The 17,301-nt window shown below is 41.2% G+C and overlaps 1 protein-coding gene across 2 annotated transcripts in view; it reads right to left on the reverse strand.

The window, feature by feature from the left end:
- Nucleotides 1–17,301, reverse strand: part of PDE11A (phosphodiesterase 11A) — a 217,662-nt gene that overhangs the window by 28,068 nt on the left and 172,293 nt on the right. For both annotated transcript variants that reach the window (XM_065561907.1, XM_065561908.1), the window contains exons 15-17: nucleotides 14,173–14,273; nucleotides 5,782–5,859; nucleotides 3,416–3,483 (exon numbers count right to left, since the gene is read on the reverse strand). In XM_065561907.1, the coding sequence (XP_065417979.1) occupies nucleotides 3,416–3,483; nucleotides 5,782–5,859; nucleotides 14,173–14,273 (247 nt within the window). The remainder of the gene's footprint in view (nucleotides 1–3,415; nucleotides 3,484–5,781; nucleotides 5,860–14,172; nucleotides 14,274–17,301) is intronic.

Genomic DNA, 17,301 nt, shown 5'->3' on the forward strand with positions numbered 1-17,301 from the left:
GCTGCCTTCATTTTTGACAATGGTATGTGTTACTTGGAAGGATGCAGTATTCAGAACAAGATTATTTTTGAAAACACTGGAAGCCTAAAGAAACCAGTAAAGCCCAGACAGCAAGTGACTTTAGTATAAACAGCAGCTTTAACTAAAAAGTACTTGCTGTCATGCACACCCACAAATATGTAGCTACTGAGATAAAGGGGTGTCTCTCTAAATAACAAAAAGCTTGGAAACTCAAGCTGACATTCTGTTCTTAACACATCCTGTTGTGCTACTTATTTTTTCTGAGGTACACTGATAAGAAACCATTCATATGCAATACCAAGGCACAAAAGGGTGAACTAAGGATAGAATTTGCACCTTAGAATTACTCTAAATTTCCTGTTCTAACTTTGAAATGCAAGATTGCTATGCAGTCACTTGTACAGGCTATCAACAATCATCAGCTCTTACATTTGCTACAACTTAAAAATGAGTCACAGTTGAAAGCATGTGAACTGAAATTATAAAATGATTTAAAATCTTCATCTAAGTTAAGAATAATTACCTGCAGAATCTTATCTCACAGTTTGGAATGACTTTTTCTATATGGAGCCCCATCATGTGAATAAAATCATGGATTAATACACCTTGCTTTGGAATAATTTAACAGCCTGACAGCAATTATGGGCTTTCCAAGTATCTTCTATATGAATAATCAATATGTACTCGTCTCCTTTCCTCCTGCTCTCTTCAACATTCTGTCTGTCTCCTTTTGTATGTCTTGTCTTGTCCCTCTCCTAATCTTTTGGAGTGTTTGTACTTTGTGCTTATTTTTTAGTCCCTTCCACTTATGTATTTTTGTTCACCTCTCTCCCTTCTCAGGACTCCTCCTCCAGGTGAGGTTGAGGGTCAACAGATTCGCCATTCTGTGGCTTCATTAGTGTGTCTATTTACTTTTATCTTGGAAAAACTCAATCTGATGATGCTTAATGCTCCTAGACTGGATTTTTAATACAAAATACATGTTAGTTAGGTCACAAGGGAAGGTTCAGCTGCAGCATTTGGAAGTCCTAATTAAAAAATAGTTTGGTTTTACACTTCAGTGGATGACCCTGGATTTCAGTATTGATCTCCCATATCCCAAAACTCATTCAAGAAGTGCTAAGCAGATCCTAACTGACTCTCTTGATACCATAGGAAATGGGAAAAGCTAATTGGGTTATGGGGGTGGAGGGGGAACTGAGTAATGCCATGAGCTGCAGCCATAGCTGAGGTAGGATTGAAGAGTCTTGGGACCTCAAACTTTTGCCCTGCAGTGTTACTTGTAAACGGCATCAGGGGAATAGGAGCTCTGGAAGGAGATGGATACCAAAATGCTGTTTAAAATATGAGTAACATTATATATACCAGATATTTCCCATATGTTAAACACCGCACAAGAGCAGAATTCAAAACACCAAATAGCTATGCAACTCTTTGCTTTAAAAAACATACCTATTCAATAATTACACTAACACTCTAGACCAGAGGTGGCCAACCTGAGGCTCCAGAGCCACATGCGGCTCTTCAGAAGTTAATATGCGACTCCTTGTTTAGGCACCGACTCCGGGGCTGGAGCTACAGGTGCCAACTCTCCAGTGTGCCAGGGGGAGCTCACTGCTCTGCCACAAGCCCTGCTCCCACTCCACCCCTTCCCATGCCCTCCCCCTCCTCCCCAGAGCCTCCTGCAGACCACAAAACAGCTGATCAGCAGGTGTGGGGAGGGACGGAGAGGCGCTGTCCGGCAGGGCTGTCGGTGGGCGGGAGGCGCGGGGGGGCTAATGGGAGTGGGGGGTCACGGCGGGGGGCTGCTGACTTATTACTGTGGCTCTTTGGCAATGTACATTGGTAAATTCTGGCTCCTTCTCAGGCTCAGATTGGCCACCCCTGCTCTAGACCATGAACTGCAGCTGTGTTGATAAACCCTTATCACACTTCCTCCATAGCATGGGGCAGGGCTCGCTAGCTGGAGGAGTCTCTGCGACTTGAAGTCTTTAAATCACAGGATTTGGGGACTTCAACAGCTGAGTTAAGGGAAAGGGGGTGGGTCAGCTTTTGTGGCCTGCATCATGCGGGAGGTCAGACTAGATGATCATAATGGTCCCTTCTGACCTTAAAGTCTATGAGTCTAGGATGGATGTTTGCAACTGAGGTAATGCATCTTTAGTACCTCATCACCTTCCAACCAGAGTCCCTCCTTGTCCATCCCCAAGAAAATTGGCTTCTTTCCATTTTCCTTCTTCTCATCTAGCCTCTGTCTTCCAGTCCACTGGAGGGATAGCTCAGTGGTTTGAGCATTGGCCTGCTAAACCCAGGGTTGTGAGTTCAGTCCTTGAGGGGGCCACTTAAGGATCTGGGGCAAAATCAGTACTTGGTCCTGCTAGTGAAGGCAGGGGGTTGGACTCGATGACCTTTCAAGGTCCCTTCCAGTTCTAGGAGATAGGATATCTCCATTTTAACTAGTCCCATCAAACTCACTCATGCCATTTACCCACTTTACACTGTCAGTGGCCCATCTCCTAGATGCCTTCTGCTGCTGGATATTCATCCCAAGCTTCATCTCCCAACATGAGCTGCCTTCTACCTACATGTTACTCACTGAGGTAAGGTTGGGAACTGATAGTAGGGGAGATGGGTTATGCCAGTGATTGAGGCTGGAGGGCGTGGACGGGCAAGGAAAATTTCTGGCAGTGGTAAATGGATGGCCATCAGGGCTCTTGGATGAGGCCAGTCTTGACCCAGCCAACCTTCTAGCTACAGGACTGTCTCATCCTATAGTGGCTTGTCTCCCCAAAACCTAAATGTTAATGAACGCCTAGGTATTCTATCCATTTCTCAGGGCCACACTCAGCACTGCAATTCTTTTTCTGAGTAAGGAATGTTGAATAGGGCTTTTAAAACTACATCTTGTAATGTTAAGCCACTGCTGAGATACAGGAATCTGTTAATTATGCTAAAAAATGCACGTGTGTCAATTGGCAGTCCCTGTTGGTGTTCCATATTTAGGACAAATTCTGCTATTGTCAATTGGCTATAGAATTTTGTACATTGTAAAGGGTAACTCTGGGTTTACCTAAAGGGAAAAAAGTTTGCAATGTGGGGGGGGGGGGTTTCCCCCCCCCAAAAAGTCCATTTTTGGTATGGAGTTAAAAGGTTAATAGATGAGAGGATATAAAATAAGATCTCTTCAGGTACCTACATATTCCTCAGCAACATCAAGCAAAGGAAAAGATGGTGCAATAAGCCATGCCTTGCAGAAAACCTTTGCTACCTTTTTTTTTTTAACTGCATTAATACTGTTGTAAATTGACTGCAGTTTTGCTCCCTTGTAAGTCAGGACCCTGGGAATATTGTCCTGCTAATACCCCCTCTTCCCAGCCCTGCTATTAATCATGACTTGCCTGTCTTGAAATCTCCCACGGTTTGGTCACAGCTCCGAGGTCACAGGCTGTCATTAGCATTGATCTGAAAAACAGAAATGAACAATACAGACTGACTAAACCTTTGTTTTATTGCTAAACAAATCTGCTCTGAATGCATAAATAAAAAGTCAGAATTAGCACCTTTTTCCTCTGGAAGGAACAGCAGCACTGTTTGAAATTTCAACCATCAACATATTTTTATAGCCCCATTATACCTATGAAGTCTAATATAATATAGATAATGCATAAGATTGAAAATGTATTGTATGCTAGAAAAGAAATGTGTATTGCTACAGACAAATCACTAATTTTGCTACTATTTGTACCTTTAACTGGTGATAATTATACTGTACAATGCAGGATGTAAGTATGGGAGTTATTATATAATCATACAGACTGGATTACTCTGTCTACTTATAGGTTCTCCTGCTACAGCAGCCACCTATCATCATGAGAGGCATTCCAGACACTTTCAGCAGTTTCTACTGCTCATCTGCAATAAAAAATTAAGATTTATAAGGGCTACACTGATTCACTGTAGTTTAATACCTGGGTACAACTGTTTTGTACACATTAGAAGGAACTATTCAGCTGTAGAAAACATTTATGTACAGTACATGATGCAGATAAAAATATGATAATGCTTACATGAAGAACCCAGACACTGAAAATGAAGCATCTAATATACTGCCCAAATCTAAAATTAGGGATAGTTGAAATTTTATGGAAAAATAGGAAATAGCCCATACATCAGCCCTCAAACACCAAAATGAAACAGCTGGAATTTCAGAAAGGTTAAGTCAACACACTTACGGGTATAGGTCCATGCACTAATGACATCTGTCTCTCTTGAACCCAAGCTGCCCTTGCCCTCCTTCCTCAGTCTTTGCTGAGATCTTGGCTGAGGTGGGCACTCGGAATGTGGCCAACCTGCTAGGTTACATTGCTGTCCACAAACCTTTCACCAGTTGGCAGCTCTTCGGGGTCAATGGAGTGCAGTGCATTTGCAAGTCCCTAACTGAGGAGCAAGTGGGGAAAGGGAAATTCAGCCAGGGAAAGAAGCATTAAAGAGAGGGTCCAGGTTGAGGTGGAAGATCAACCAAAATGTGGAGGGTTATTTTGTTTGAGAACTTTTCAACCCTTTTGCTCTTTATCAGTGAGCAAAAGGAAACAAAATATCTGATTGGGTTGGGAGAAGTGAGAAAGAAAGATGAGTGGGGGAGGAGCAAGGCAGGATGGACTCACGACTCCTTCTCCCCTGCTGGCTTTTGGAACTGGGCTGTGATAGTAGATTCAAACAGAAACTGCTCCAAGAGCCCTTTCTCCCCTACTCAGGGCTGTGCTTTATAGCCACCATCTGGCCCCATATTTGGTAATGATTATATTACTGCAAACTAAGTGTTTTATAGAAAGCCTTGTTTTAAAATAACTATCTGTATTCCTGACCTTGACCTCTGTCATAACTATAAAGGGAAGGGTAACAGCTGTCCTGTGTACAGTACTATAAAATCCCTCCTGGCCAGAGACTCCAAAATCCCTTTCCCTGTAAAGGGTTAAGAAGCTCAGGTAACCTGGCTGGCATCTGACCCAAAGGACCACTAAGGGGACAAGATACTTTCAAATCTTGGGGGGAGGGGGGAAGGCTTTTGTTTGTGCTCTTTGTTTGGGAGTTCGTTCGCTCTTGGGACTGAGAGGGACCAGACATCAATCCAGGTTCTCCACATCTTTCTAAACAAGTCTCTCCTATTTCAAACTTGTAAGTAAATAGCCAGGCAAGGCATCTTAGTTTTACTTTGTCTTCTCAACTTGTAAATGTACTTTTTACTAGAGTGTTTATCTTTGTTTGCTGTACTTTGAACCTAAGACTAGAGGGGAGTCCTCTGAGCTCTTTAAGTTTGATTACCCTGTAAAGTTATTTTCCATACTGATTTTACAGAGATGATTTTTACCTTTTTCTTTAATTAAAAGCCTTCTTTTTAAGAACCTGATTAATTTTTTCCTTGTTTTAGATCCCAGGGGGGTTGGAACTGTATTCACCAGGAGTTGGTAGGAGGAAGGAGGGGAATGGTTAATTTCTCCTTGTTTTAAGATCCAAGGGGTTTGGATCTGTATTCACCAGGGAATTGGTGAAAGGTTTCTCAAGGCTTCCCAGGGAAAGGAATCTATTGGGATGGTGGCAGCGGACCAGACCTAAGCTGGTAGTTAAGCTTAGAAGTCTTCATGCAGGCCCCCACATTTTGTACCCTAAAGTTCAAAGTGGGGATACAGCCTTGACAACCTCCTTAAACAAATTGTGGTTATATCCCAAAGTAATAGGAAAGCAAAGGAATGACTCGCTTACCGAAATATTTCTCGATGGCTTTTGACATTCCAATTGTAATTGCCTTTACTAACAAGGTCAAAAAACTCGGTCCTTCTCCTGCAACAAAACACATAATCAGGAGGAAAAACCAGAAACTTCTGGAGCTGTTGTGATATAAACAAATTTTCTGTGAGAACACAAGATCACTGTACCGCCTGCACTAATGTTTGAAATAGCTTGTCAACTTAACATTTTCTATGAACCATTTTAATTTTGAAACATGCCTTATAACAGCCTAGCATTATCAGAGCTGTCAGATAATAGATGTACATACACACATCACTGTAGCGCACCTCAGTGTTTATGGAAGGATGAAATGTTCTGCCTGTAACAACATATAGCCAATAGGACCATATGTACATGAAACATATATTAAATGGTGATGATACTTTGCCTTTCATTTGAGGATATCAAAGGGCTTCTCAAAGATGGGTAAATATTATTTCCAGCTGAGGCACAGAAAGGTTTAATGACTTGTCCAAGGTCACGTATTGAGTTGGTGGTAGAGTCCTGAATAGAAGCAACAATGACTGACTTTCTCATGCTCTAATCACTCGAGCACCCTGCTTCCTTCTACAAGACTGAGTGGGGGGAAAATACTGAAAGGAAGGCAATACATAGTTGTTGCATGTTAACCCAAGAAGAGATGCTACACAGTCTGTCCATCAAACCACACTGCAAAGTAAACATAGCTCACTGGGTGTGTCTACACTGCAATAAAACACCTGCAGCTTGCCTGTGTCAGCTGAGTTGGGCTTGCAGCTATAACATTGCATTGGGCTGGAGTCCCAGAGCCTGGGCTCCAGCCTGAGACCAAATACCTACACTGCAATTTTATAGCTATGAGCCCAAGTCAGCTGTTGCAGGACAGCTGCAGGTGTTTTACGGCAGTGTAGACATGCTCACTGCTTGCTTATATCATGATAAACTAGCCTGAGGATAAAGGCAGCAAATGTTGGTGCCAGGTCAAGATTCACTGCTAGAAACCTCCAAATACCTGTCTTCTCTCAGCTAATGGCCATGTAGTTACTAGTTAACTCACATGTTGACAGCGCAGGGTTTATGACTACTCCTACCATCACCTGCCTGTGCTAACTTCTCAGTGAAGTTGACCAATATTGCCACCTCTGGCACAAGAAAGAACATAATCCATTATGTTTACAACCCCCCCGGACAGGCATAGGAAAGATAGCATCAGTCAATGTTTTTAGTTTTGTCTATTGATTTACAGCTTTCCTGTTATGGAAACATTTTTTTTTATGAATTCATGTTCTTGCATTTTAAAATAATAAAGAACAAACTCTGCCTTTTAAATCTAAAACACAAGGATCATTCACAGGGGAAAACTGACCCATAGTAAAATGGGTCCAACCATGTTAAGGCTGGCTTGGGGCCTTCTCACTAACCTACAAATAGACTGTCCTAAGTCAAGAATTTCAACAAGGTGCCACTGTAACGAGGGCCCCATTGTGCCAGGTGCTGTACAAACATAGTGAGAGAGAGAGAGAGAGTCCTTGCCCCCCTGAGAATTTTCTGTCTAAATATCAGACAGATAGGACAGCAGGGAAACAGAAGCACAGACCTTCTCCAAGGTCACACAGTAGATTAGTGTCAGAGCGGTGAAGATTTCAGAGGTACGTCTACACAGCATTTTGGAGCGAGTCTCAGGCTAGAAGGCTCACGCTAGCACTCTAAAAATAGCTGTAGAGAAAGCACTTTGAAGTTGCAGTTCAGGCTCTGAAGACCACCCCCTCCATATGCCTCACAGCCCAAGCTCCAGCCCCATTCGCAACTTCACAGTGGTTTCTATACAGCTACTTTTAGAGTGCTAGTGTGAGCTTTCTAGCCTGAGGCTTACTCCAAAATGCTGTGTAGACGTACCTCTGCTACCCCAACTGTCCTGAATGCCAGACCTGTGCCCTATCCGATAGTAGACCCTGCTGTCTCTGTATCAAGAAAAAGTATAGTTAGATTCCTAGCATGATGGAGCTTAATGAGCAGGGCCGCCAGAGGATTCAGGGAGCCTAGGGCAAAGCGGGGGAGCTGCAGCGCTTGTACTCACCCGGCGGTGGTCCAGGTCTTCGGCAGCATTTTGGTGGCAGGGGGCCCTACGGTTGCTCCGCGTCTTCGGCAGCACTGAAGGACCCGATGCCACCAAAGACCCGGAGCGACTGAAGGGCCCCCTGCCGCTGAAATGCCGCCAAAGACCTGAGCCAGGGCTCGCGGGGCCCCTGCTGGGCCTGGGGCAAATTGCCGCACTTGCGCCCCCCCCCCCCCCCCCAGGCGGCCCTGTTAATGAGTCTTATAGATCAGGGGGGGTGCAGCGAGGAGCCCAGGGCTGGGACGGGGGGCAGCCAAAATTTTTTTTGCTTGGGGCCGCAAAAAACCTAGAGCCGGCCCTGTAAGTACCTACAGAGGGAACAAATATTTAATAATGGGCTCTTCAACCTAGCAGAGATAAAACATGATCCAATGGCTGGAAGTTGAAGAAAGACAAATTTAGACTGGAAAGGAGGCATACATTTTTAACAGTGAGGGTAATTAACTATTGCAACAACTTATCAAGGGTCATGGTGGATTCTTCATCACTGACAATTTTTTTAATTGGATGTTTTTTTTCTAAAAGCTGTGCTCTAGGAATTATTTTGGGGCAGTTCTATGGCCTGTATTATACAAGAAGTCAGACTAGATGATCAGAATGGTCCTTTCTGGCCTTGGAATCTATGAATCTATAAGAACAGAATTAAATACAGAAATAATTAAACTCTTTGTTTGTTATTGCATTGTATTCCAACCAAGACCTCTCACTGACATATGGCAAATCACAGATTTTTTCTAATGGCATTGTATGATTTCTCCCCAACCCCCTTATTTAATGTGGAGGTTGCTAGCACACTAATGAGAAGCAGCTCATATGATGACATTATACACTCTCTGTGTTTCATGAAATACGATATAAAGTGGCTGGATTTTACAAAAGTTGCTAATACAATGCAAAGTCACACAAGCAGAAAACAAAATTAATTTATTTCACATAGATTCATGGCATGATGGCATAACCATCCCTGTGGGAATAAATACTGCAATGATGAAAATTTTAATGGCCTAGAGTAGCTGGCGCATAAACCTTAAATCAGCCTAATCATAAACTGGTCATTGGCAGCTATACATTTGTTGTTAGCACAGCCAGACGTGGCAGACTTTACATTTTTCTATTTAATACACATTTCCTTGCCAAAGTCTTACCAGAAAAATATCAGTAGAGCAAAATTTGATAACATAAGAATGGCCATACTGGTTCAGAGCAAAGGTCCATCTAGCCCAGTATCCTGTCTTCCAACAGTGGCTAATGCCAGGTGCCCCAGGGGGAATGAACATAGCAGGTAATCATTGAGTGATCCATCCCCTGTTGCCCATTCCTAGCTTCTGGCAAACAGAGACTTGGGACACCATACCTGCCTAATAGCCATTGATGGACCTATCCTCCACAAATTTATCTAGTTCTTTTTTGAACTCTGTTATAGTCTTGGCCTTCACAACACTATATAAAGATAATTCTTTGATCTCCAGTTATTTGTGGTTCCTAGGCAATACATATATTATCTGGGCAACAAACTGACAGTTCAGAAGAAAAGGTGACCTCTCATGCCCACCCTGAACATTGTGACATCACAAATAAAAAGCAGAGAGATGCATAAAGCAGTAACATAAAATATAGGTGATTCAAGACATTTTGGTGACCCACACACTTCTGAATAACAGCTGCTTTAAGCTCCACTGGAACAAATGCAGAAGGAACATACTAAATCCGCACAGTGATTCTAGCATTGGAAAGGCTCAGTCTGAAAAGCAGCCATGTGTGAGGAAACAACGTAACGCTGCCTTAGTGGGTGCTTAAACATGGTCTCCACTAGGACCAGTTTTGTAACTTCTGTAAATAAAGCTATGCAAGTGACATTCAAGAGTGTCCGAAATAAACGTAATGTTCAGTTATTTTGTAATCCACTAGAGGGGCTGAAGAGAAATACTTATTGATGTATTCATGCTCAGAGATAAAGCTGGGTTAATATATAATAAAGGTCTACAGTCCAGTGATTCAGAACATCATTTCAGTAAATCTCAGAAATTCTAAGGAAAAGTATAAGGGATGAAATGTTGTTACTGGGCCATTGGGTCGCCTGTATCTTTTTGGTACGTGTATAACACTACTATCGTGAGCTGTAAGTATCAGAACTCATAGCTACAATTTTTTTTTCAATTCTATTCTGTTGCCTAGTGTGAGACTCATTGCCAGACCAAGTAATCAGACCTAATTCTCACCTAATCTTATTGTTTATTATTTATACAGTGTCATGGGTATACATTGCACTAAACAGACAAAAACAATAATTCCCTCCCTTGAGGACCTCATGAAATATGGGCTCAATCCTGTAATCTGTTCTGTTTGGGTACACCCTTGTATTCTTGCTGTGTACCATTGTAAGTGTATCCTTAAGACTACCTATCTAGATACTTACATTGCGTAGGAGGTCAGACTATCATAGTAGTCCCCTGTGCAGGGCTAGGGCTTAAATAGGAGTTTGCATTCAAAAACTCATCTACCAGTGATAATGCAGAAAACACCTTTGAAACTTTTTCTAATTTATTTCATGTTTAGTGGAGACTTCAAGACACTTAAGTTTAAAAAAAAAAAAAAAAAAAAGACAAAAATGGGCTAGGATACCAGGGGGATGAAGAGAAGCAGATGGCCTTTTTCCCCTTCTCTTTTCATAAACAAAAACTGAAAGTCATTTTTGGGGCTCTGAAATACATGCATTTCTATTTATTCCCAGTCATAATGTACTTGAGAAAACTGGTAGTTGACTGTTGCCTGACAATAGCTAATTATTTCTTTGACAAAAAATACTGATTTTTTTTAATGCATAAAATTAACTGGATACATGTAAAACTACAATGTTAAACAAATGTCAATTGTTCACTTTAACATGCACTGGTAGAAGGAATAGAACCTCTGGTTTTACTTAAAATCCTAAATGGGTAGGAGAGTTCTGCCTGAATAAGAACTACAGGACTTTGCCATAAGTGGGTAAATTTGAAACAATACAAATGTCCACAATAAGCAATATTTTCATTGGCAGGTTGGTAACATATACTGTACTAGCAAGTATCACAGTTCAAAAAAAAATTTGCTAAAAAAAAAAAGGCAGTTTAGTAACCACAGGATATTTTCAGTAGACTGGGTTCCATACATTACTTGGAGTTCACAAGAGAGACAAGTACATAATAGCCTGGCAATGAGTTTATTAATAGTAATAGTAGTGATTGGTCTCAATCTATTGTATTATCTCATTCTTGTACAAGGGAGAATTGTCTGGCTCCTTTACAGCTGAGAGTCCAGTTTAAAAAAAAAAAAAAAAACACATTCATTAGCTAGATCTAAAAGAGGAAGCTGATATATAATTTGGCCAGAATTACAGAAAGCAAACTTGTCTAGAATAACTTCGGTGAGAGCAAATTATGTGAGTTTATGCATGTGAGGGATGGCTTTTTTTCCCTCACCCATCATAGCAACTCTCACTTCAACCAAGGAGGACTGTATCCAATCCTCTCTGGAACCCATCAATGTTATTTCCAAATGTCACTGTTGGTTTGTAAAGAGCTTTCTAATTGTTGGTCAGAAAGGATTGCTCAAGAACAACTGTTTACATGAGGACTTTTAAGGAACAGGTATTGGCTAAAATTGCTTAAATTATCCACTAAAACTTAGAGATAATTTATCATCAACATGTCTACACATCTAACAAATGCCAGGTCAGATCTTTCACTTGTAGGTAATCTGTTTATTTGTTCATTAGTTAAAGTCCTATAAACATACAATATCTTGAGCAAGTCCTAAGGGTCTTCCTCCATCTATACTTTTATTGCTTCGCAAACCAAATCCCTGAGTGCTAAGTGAACTTTATGAACAGCAGTACAGTGGAGATCCAAGAATACTGCAATGCTGATGCTCCCCACCCCCAGCCATTTAAGAGGCAGAAAACTGAGAAATGATGTCAATGCAGCAAGAATGTGCTTGCCCAAAAGAATCAGTTTGCATAATTTGGCTTTTAAATCCATGTACAGTCAGAAAGCTTATGTGGTAGTGGTTTTCAAACACACTTAGAGTAAATTGTACAATTAGCATAGAATAGTATGAGTAGTTCTATTAGTACAAACGGCACAATAGAAGCTGGATTTGTCTTAATATGTGATAGTACTTCTGGTGTCAGGAGGAGGAAAGGGTGGCTGTGCCCAGGTGGGGATTTATCCCCCCAGAGAAGAGCAGCAACTGCCTCCCCTCTCCTGGGTATTTTTGCTGAGAGAGAACCTGATGCTCTTCCAGGGGCTCCCCAGGATCCTGCTGGTTGAATCTGCTCAGGAACTGTGGAAAAAATTTATCATCATCCCTCAGCCAACCTGCCCACACCCCCTTACCAGTGAATGCCAATCATTTTTGGAGCACTAGCTACTTGTGCTGGGACATTGGGGGTGGGGGGGGGCATACAGAGTGCTCATTATGGTCGCAGACATCACTGTCCTAAGTCACTGGCAATTTCCATTGTCATATTATCCACCAAAATCAGGAGCAGTCTGCACAGACCACTTACTAGACTGGAAGGGCCAGAAAGTGTGAGGTAGTAGCTGTGAAGGCAGCTTTCTCCTGGTCAGGGCCCACTGTGTATGTTGCTAAAAGAACATCTTGAAGTAATTTTTGTTTTAAGCTATTTTAGCAAAAATGTTTAATTTTGTTTTGAGAGGCAAATGTCTCAATTTGTCTATGAAAAGTCTTTAGGTGATGTAGACTACCAGGGGGAGAAAAGAAAGCAGTGAACTCTGAATGGCCAATATTACCAGCAGGTGAGCTCTTAATGCAGTATTAAAATAACACAATGAGCAGTCAGAGCAAGCTTTGTTTGCCCCATTCCAATCGGTGCCCAATGGTATGGCATATTTTAAATCTAGATTAACAGACCCAGATGAGGAAAAGATTTTGTCTGAAGTTCTTTGGAAACTTGGTTTGGCATCAAGCCATCAGCACTCAGGAGCGAGGAAGGAAAAATCCATATCCTTCTCCGTACAAACTCAAAAATCAATATGTAAATGCCACCTAGTGGAGTGCAAGTAGGGTGCTAATGGACAACAAGCTATTTTCTAATACACTGAAATTCCTTAGGCTGGAACAGTGTTGTGCCTGGGCAGACGCTATTGTACTTCTCCCAGTAAATTCCCCAAGTGCACCCCAGCAAGTGGGATTCTGACTGACACACTTTGTTGGAGGTGTGATGCTAAGGGTATGTCTATACTACCCGCTGGATCGGCGGGTAGTGTGCGATAAATCGATCCCCGAATCGACGCCTGTACTCCACCTCGGCAGGAGGAGTAAGCGGAGTCGATGAGGGAGCCGCGGCGGTCGACTCGATGCCGTGAGGACAGCCAGGTAAGTCGAACTAAGATACTTCGACTTCAGCTATGCGAAAAGCGTAGCTGAAGTTGCGTATCTTAGTTCGAACCCCCCCCGCTAGTGTAGCCCAGGCCTTAGGAAATGTAAAACGGAGATGCCAACAATTGCACCTATGACTCCATATGCCTATTACACATTCAGTTTGAATCTCCTGGGGTGTGCTTTTTTTTTTTTTTTAATAAACTAATTACAGTGCCAGGAAAATGGAAGAACTCGTATTACTTTGACTACTTGGAGGTGTGATAGGAAAACCAAGAAGGAACATGAAATAACTGCATTTGTGGGGCACCTCCAGTCATGATTGATTCAGTTAAACTTTGCAGGATGGATCCTCATTTGATATAAATCATCACATTTTGTCTTCAATGGAGCTACTTTAATTTACAGGGCCAGATGCTCAGGTGGTGTAACTAAATACAGCTTTTTTGCTGGTTTTTTTTTTTTTTTTTTTTGATGTGGCACAAATAACACCATTGGGGATTTGCCTAGAAATTCAAAAAGGGCTAAAAATGTACAATCTCTTTGTAGTTTTGGACCACAGAAACAATCCTGCACTCTTTGCACATGAAAGTCTCCTTTGGAAATCCTGTGTAGAGGAAATACAAGATTGGGCTATGACTTTCTTCTGAAGTTGCTTCAAGTTTGAGGACAGGATATGTCTTGGCTTTTGCTGAATATCAAAATGAAACTCATTTGGGCAGATGAGAAACTCCCATTAGCCTAAGATAAAATAAGTGTTAGACTAAATATCTCCAACCATAATTAACCACTAACTTAATATATTACGTACACCCATTGGTGCTTCATGGGTCATTAGACAATGTTCTTTGGATTTTCATTTGTCAAATATAAACAATGCCAATACCTACTCAAAATACAGAGTGAGATCTGTTGCCAATATTGACTGCTTCAGAAGCTGCATAAGGTCACTGTACTCCTTGGAGGACAAGTTAGCAAAGATGTTGTGACCCTGTAATGAGAGAGAGAGAAAAGGTAAAGGACTAACAATCATAGATTTTTTTTAAAGATTTCTAACACTGTAATCTGCCCCATTTTGCTACACAGAAGTTTTTTCCGAATCATGGTAAAACCATGATAAAATAATAAAGTTAATGCTACTGAGATTACATTAGGACAGGAAGTGCTGGCCACTGTATTCAAAAAGCTGGGCTGTGTTTCTTAACTGTGCTAATATTACAGCCTCTTGCAAAAAGATTTATTCTTTAGTCTGACTCTGCACAGACCCAGTTTATGGAGGAAAAACTATGGATACATCTCAATCTTTCCCTTTTAGCAAATGTTTTTGGAGCTGTGCTTTGTGGCTTTTCAGTTGTGCTGCCAACAGATTTATCTATGCTGCTGCTCAAAGGCATGCAAGCTGCTGTTAGAGCAGTCAAAGACACTAAATCAGTTTTTCATTCAAAATACAGGCTCTCCACTCACCCTGACTATTTTCCACTATCTCACTGTATGTACAGGCTTTAGTAACTCAGACTGAGGAGAAGCTAAGTTTGTACAGCCCTAGACCTTGTGGGCCCTGTAAGAAGGTACTTTTTATGGGCCCTGTAAGAAGGCACTTTTTAAAGGACGGTGAAGGCTCATGATTCTGGAAAATGTTTTACAGCCAGAATGAAAGGGAACAAATTATTTAATGTTGCTGTTTTGGGAAAGGAAGATAATACTAACAGTTTTATAGTTAGAGACGTGTCAAATATGGGGGAACACAGAGCCCATAATTTATCCAGAGAATACAAACTGAATGAAATTTGCAGTTGAATTTGGTTGAACTTTAAGCTAATACTGGACTTTGTAACGTCAGTCACATGAGATTACATTCACATATTAACATCACACTTAGGTATTGTTTCCTACTCTTAGATATAACGATGTTTTTGGTAACTGAATCTAATTTTGATAGTTGACAGCAGTATAATTTTCATATCCAATGTGCACTGCCATCTAGTGCTTAGGAAGAAGCTATAACACTATAAAGAAAACTAGAGCTTTCCATAGATAAGGGGTATCTTTTCTTCCTCTAGTGACCTTAATCTTGTAAAAGATTTCCTTTCACCTATGTGTTGGGAAGGTGAGGGGAATTCTAGAAGACATTTAGTTATAGACTACAACTTGGGTATGGTGTACAAAGAAAAGCCCAAACCCATATGTGCTCAAAAAACAGTAGATAGTCACAGCATAGAATTACTTACTAGTAAATCTGAAATATTATATAATAACCAGCTAACAAAGGGCTATCCCACTATATTCAAGGCTTTATTGCTTGCTGAACTATTTCATAATGTGTAAGGCAACATCACCACAGCACAAAACCCATGATCACGTGTGTCAAAGGTGCCTAGACCAAATACAGGCACCTTTTTTTGTTCATGCTGATAAAAATCTAAAGAAATAATACAATATGCTATGACATTTCCCCCTAGAAAACATAGATAGACTAGAATATTAAACACTAACATATAGGGTGTAATCTAATTTCAGCCCACTAGAGTGAGAGGTCCAGATACTTGGTGCAAATTTGCATGTTATCTACTTGCAAAAGCAGAGGATCTGAATTTGTCTCTATTCCCAGTTGGAGAGTGTTTGGTTCCATCTGTGAATTTTTTATCCAGACAAGTAACAACACACAGAATGTAAGACTTAAAATCATAGCAGGGTGAATTGGATGGAGTTGCCAGGACAGATGATGTTTGGATGATGAAAGAGAAGGAGTAAATTGGGTAAGGGAACACTTTGCCCAGGGAGGGAAGAAGTTTTTCATAGATTTGTGGGGATTCTTTTGAGGCCAGCAGGGACCATTAAATAATTTCATCTGACCTCCTGTATCACACAAGCCCTCCTGTTTGAGCCCAATAACTTTTGTTCCACTAAAACACATTTTCCAGAAAGGCACCCAGTCTTGATCTGAAGATATCAAGAGATGGAGAATCCACCACTTCCCTCAATAGTATGTTCCAATGATTAATCATCTTCCTTGTTTTAAAAATAAAAATAAAAAATTGTGGCTTGTTTCAAATTTGATTTTTGTCTGGTTTCAGCTTCCAGCCATTGGTTCTTGTTATGCCTTTCTCCACTAGGTGAAAGAGCCCATTGGCACCTGGTATTTTTCCCTGTCAAAGCACTTATCAAGTCTCCCCCCAAACTCGTTTTTGATAAACTAAACAGATTGAACTCTTAGGCTTGTTCTACTCTAGTAACTTTATTTTGGTATAATTATGTTGCTCAGGGCTGGTCAGTTATGCTGACCTACCTCCCAATGTAGACAATGCTATGTCGAAAGAAGGGCTTCTACTGTCAACACAGCTACTGCCTCTCGGGAAGAAGCCCTCCCGTTGGCTGAAGCGCTACAGTGGTGCAGCTGCAGTGTTTTAAGTGTAGACAAGCCCTAAGTCTCTCAATATGAGGTGTTTTTTTCCAGCCCTCAATTCATTTTTGTGGCTCTTCTCTGCACCCTCTCCAGTTTTTTCAACATCATTTAAAAAATGTAGACACCAGAACTGTAAGCAGTATTCTGGTATTGGTCTCACCAATGCCATGTACAGAGGTAAAATCACCTTCCCATTCCTATTCACTCCTCCCCTGTTTATACATCCTTGGGTTGGATTAGCCTTGTTGCTCCAGCATTGCTCTGGGAGCTCATGTTTGGCTATTATAACCCCTAAATCATTTTCAGAGTCACTGCTTTCCAAGATGCAGTCCCCCATTTTGAAGATATGGCTTTCATTTTTCTTTTGATGAAGATATTCTGTAAAAAGTCAAGTGCCCAACTTAGTAACTATATGATCTATTTTTGTAACCAGTGTCTGCCTATTTCCCCCACTTATTGTTACACCACTAGTTTGTCACATCATGCATACAATTAAAAAGTAAGCTCTTCAGGGCAGGGACTATACCTCCCCATATATGTGGAAGCTCCCAGCACACTTTGGGTGTTACTGCAGTATATGTAATAAACCCAACAGCAGTTATTGAAAATACAAAAC

The sequence above is a fragment of the Chrysemys picta genome, chromosome 11 (genome assembly GCF_011386835.1).
Source record: "Chrysemys picta bellii isolate R12L10 chromosome 11, ASM1138683v2, whole genome shotgun sequence".
NCBI classification, from domain to species: Eukaryota; Metazoa; Chordata; order Testudines; family Emydidae; genus Chrysemys; species Chrysemys picta.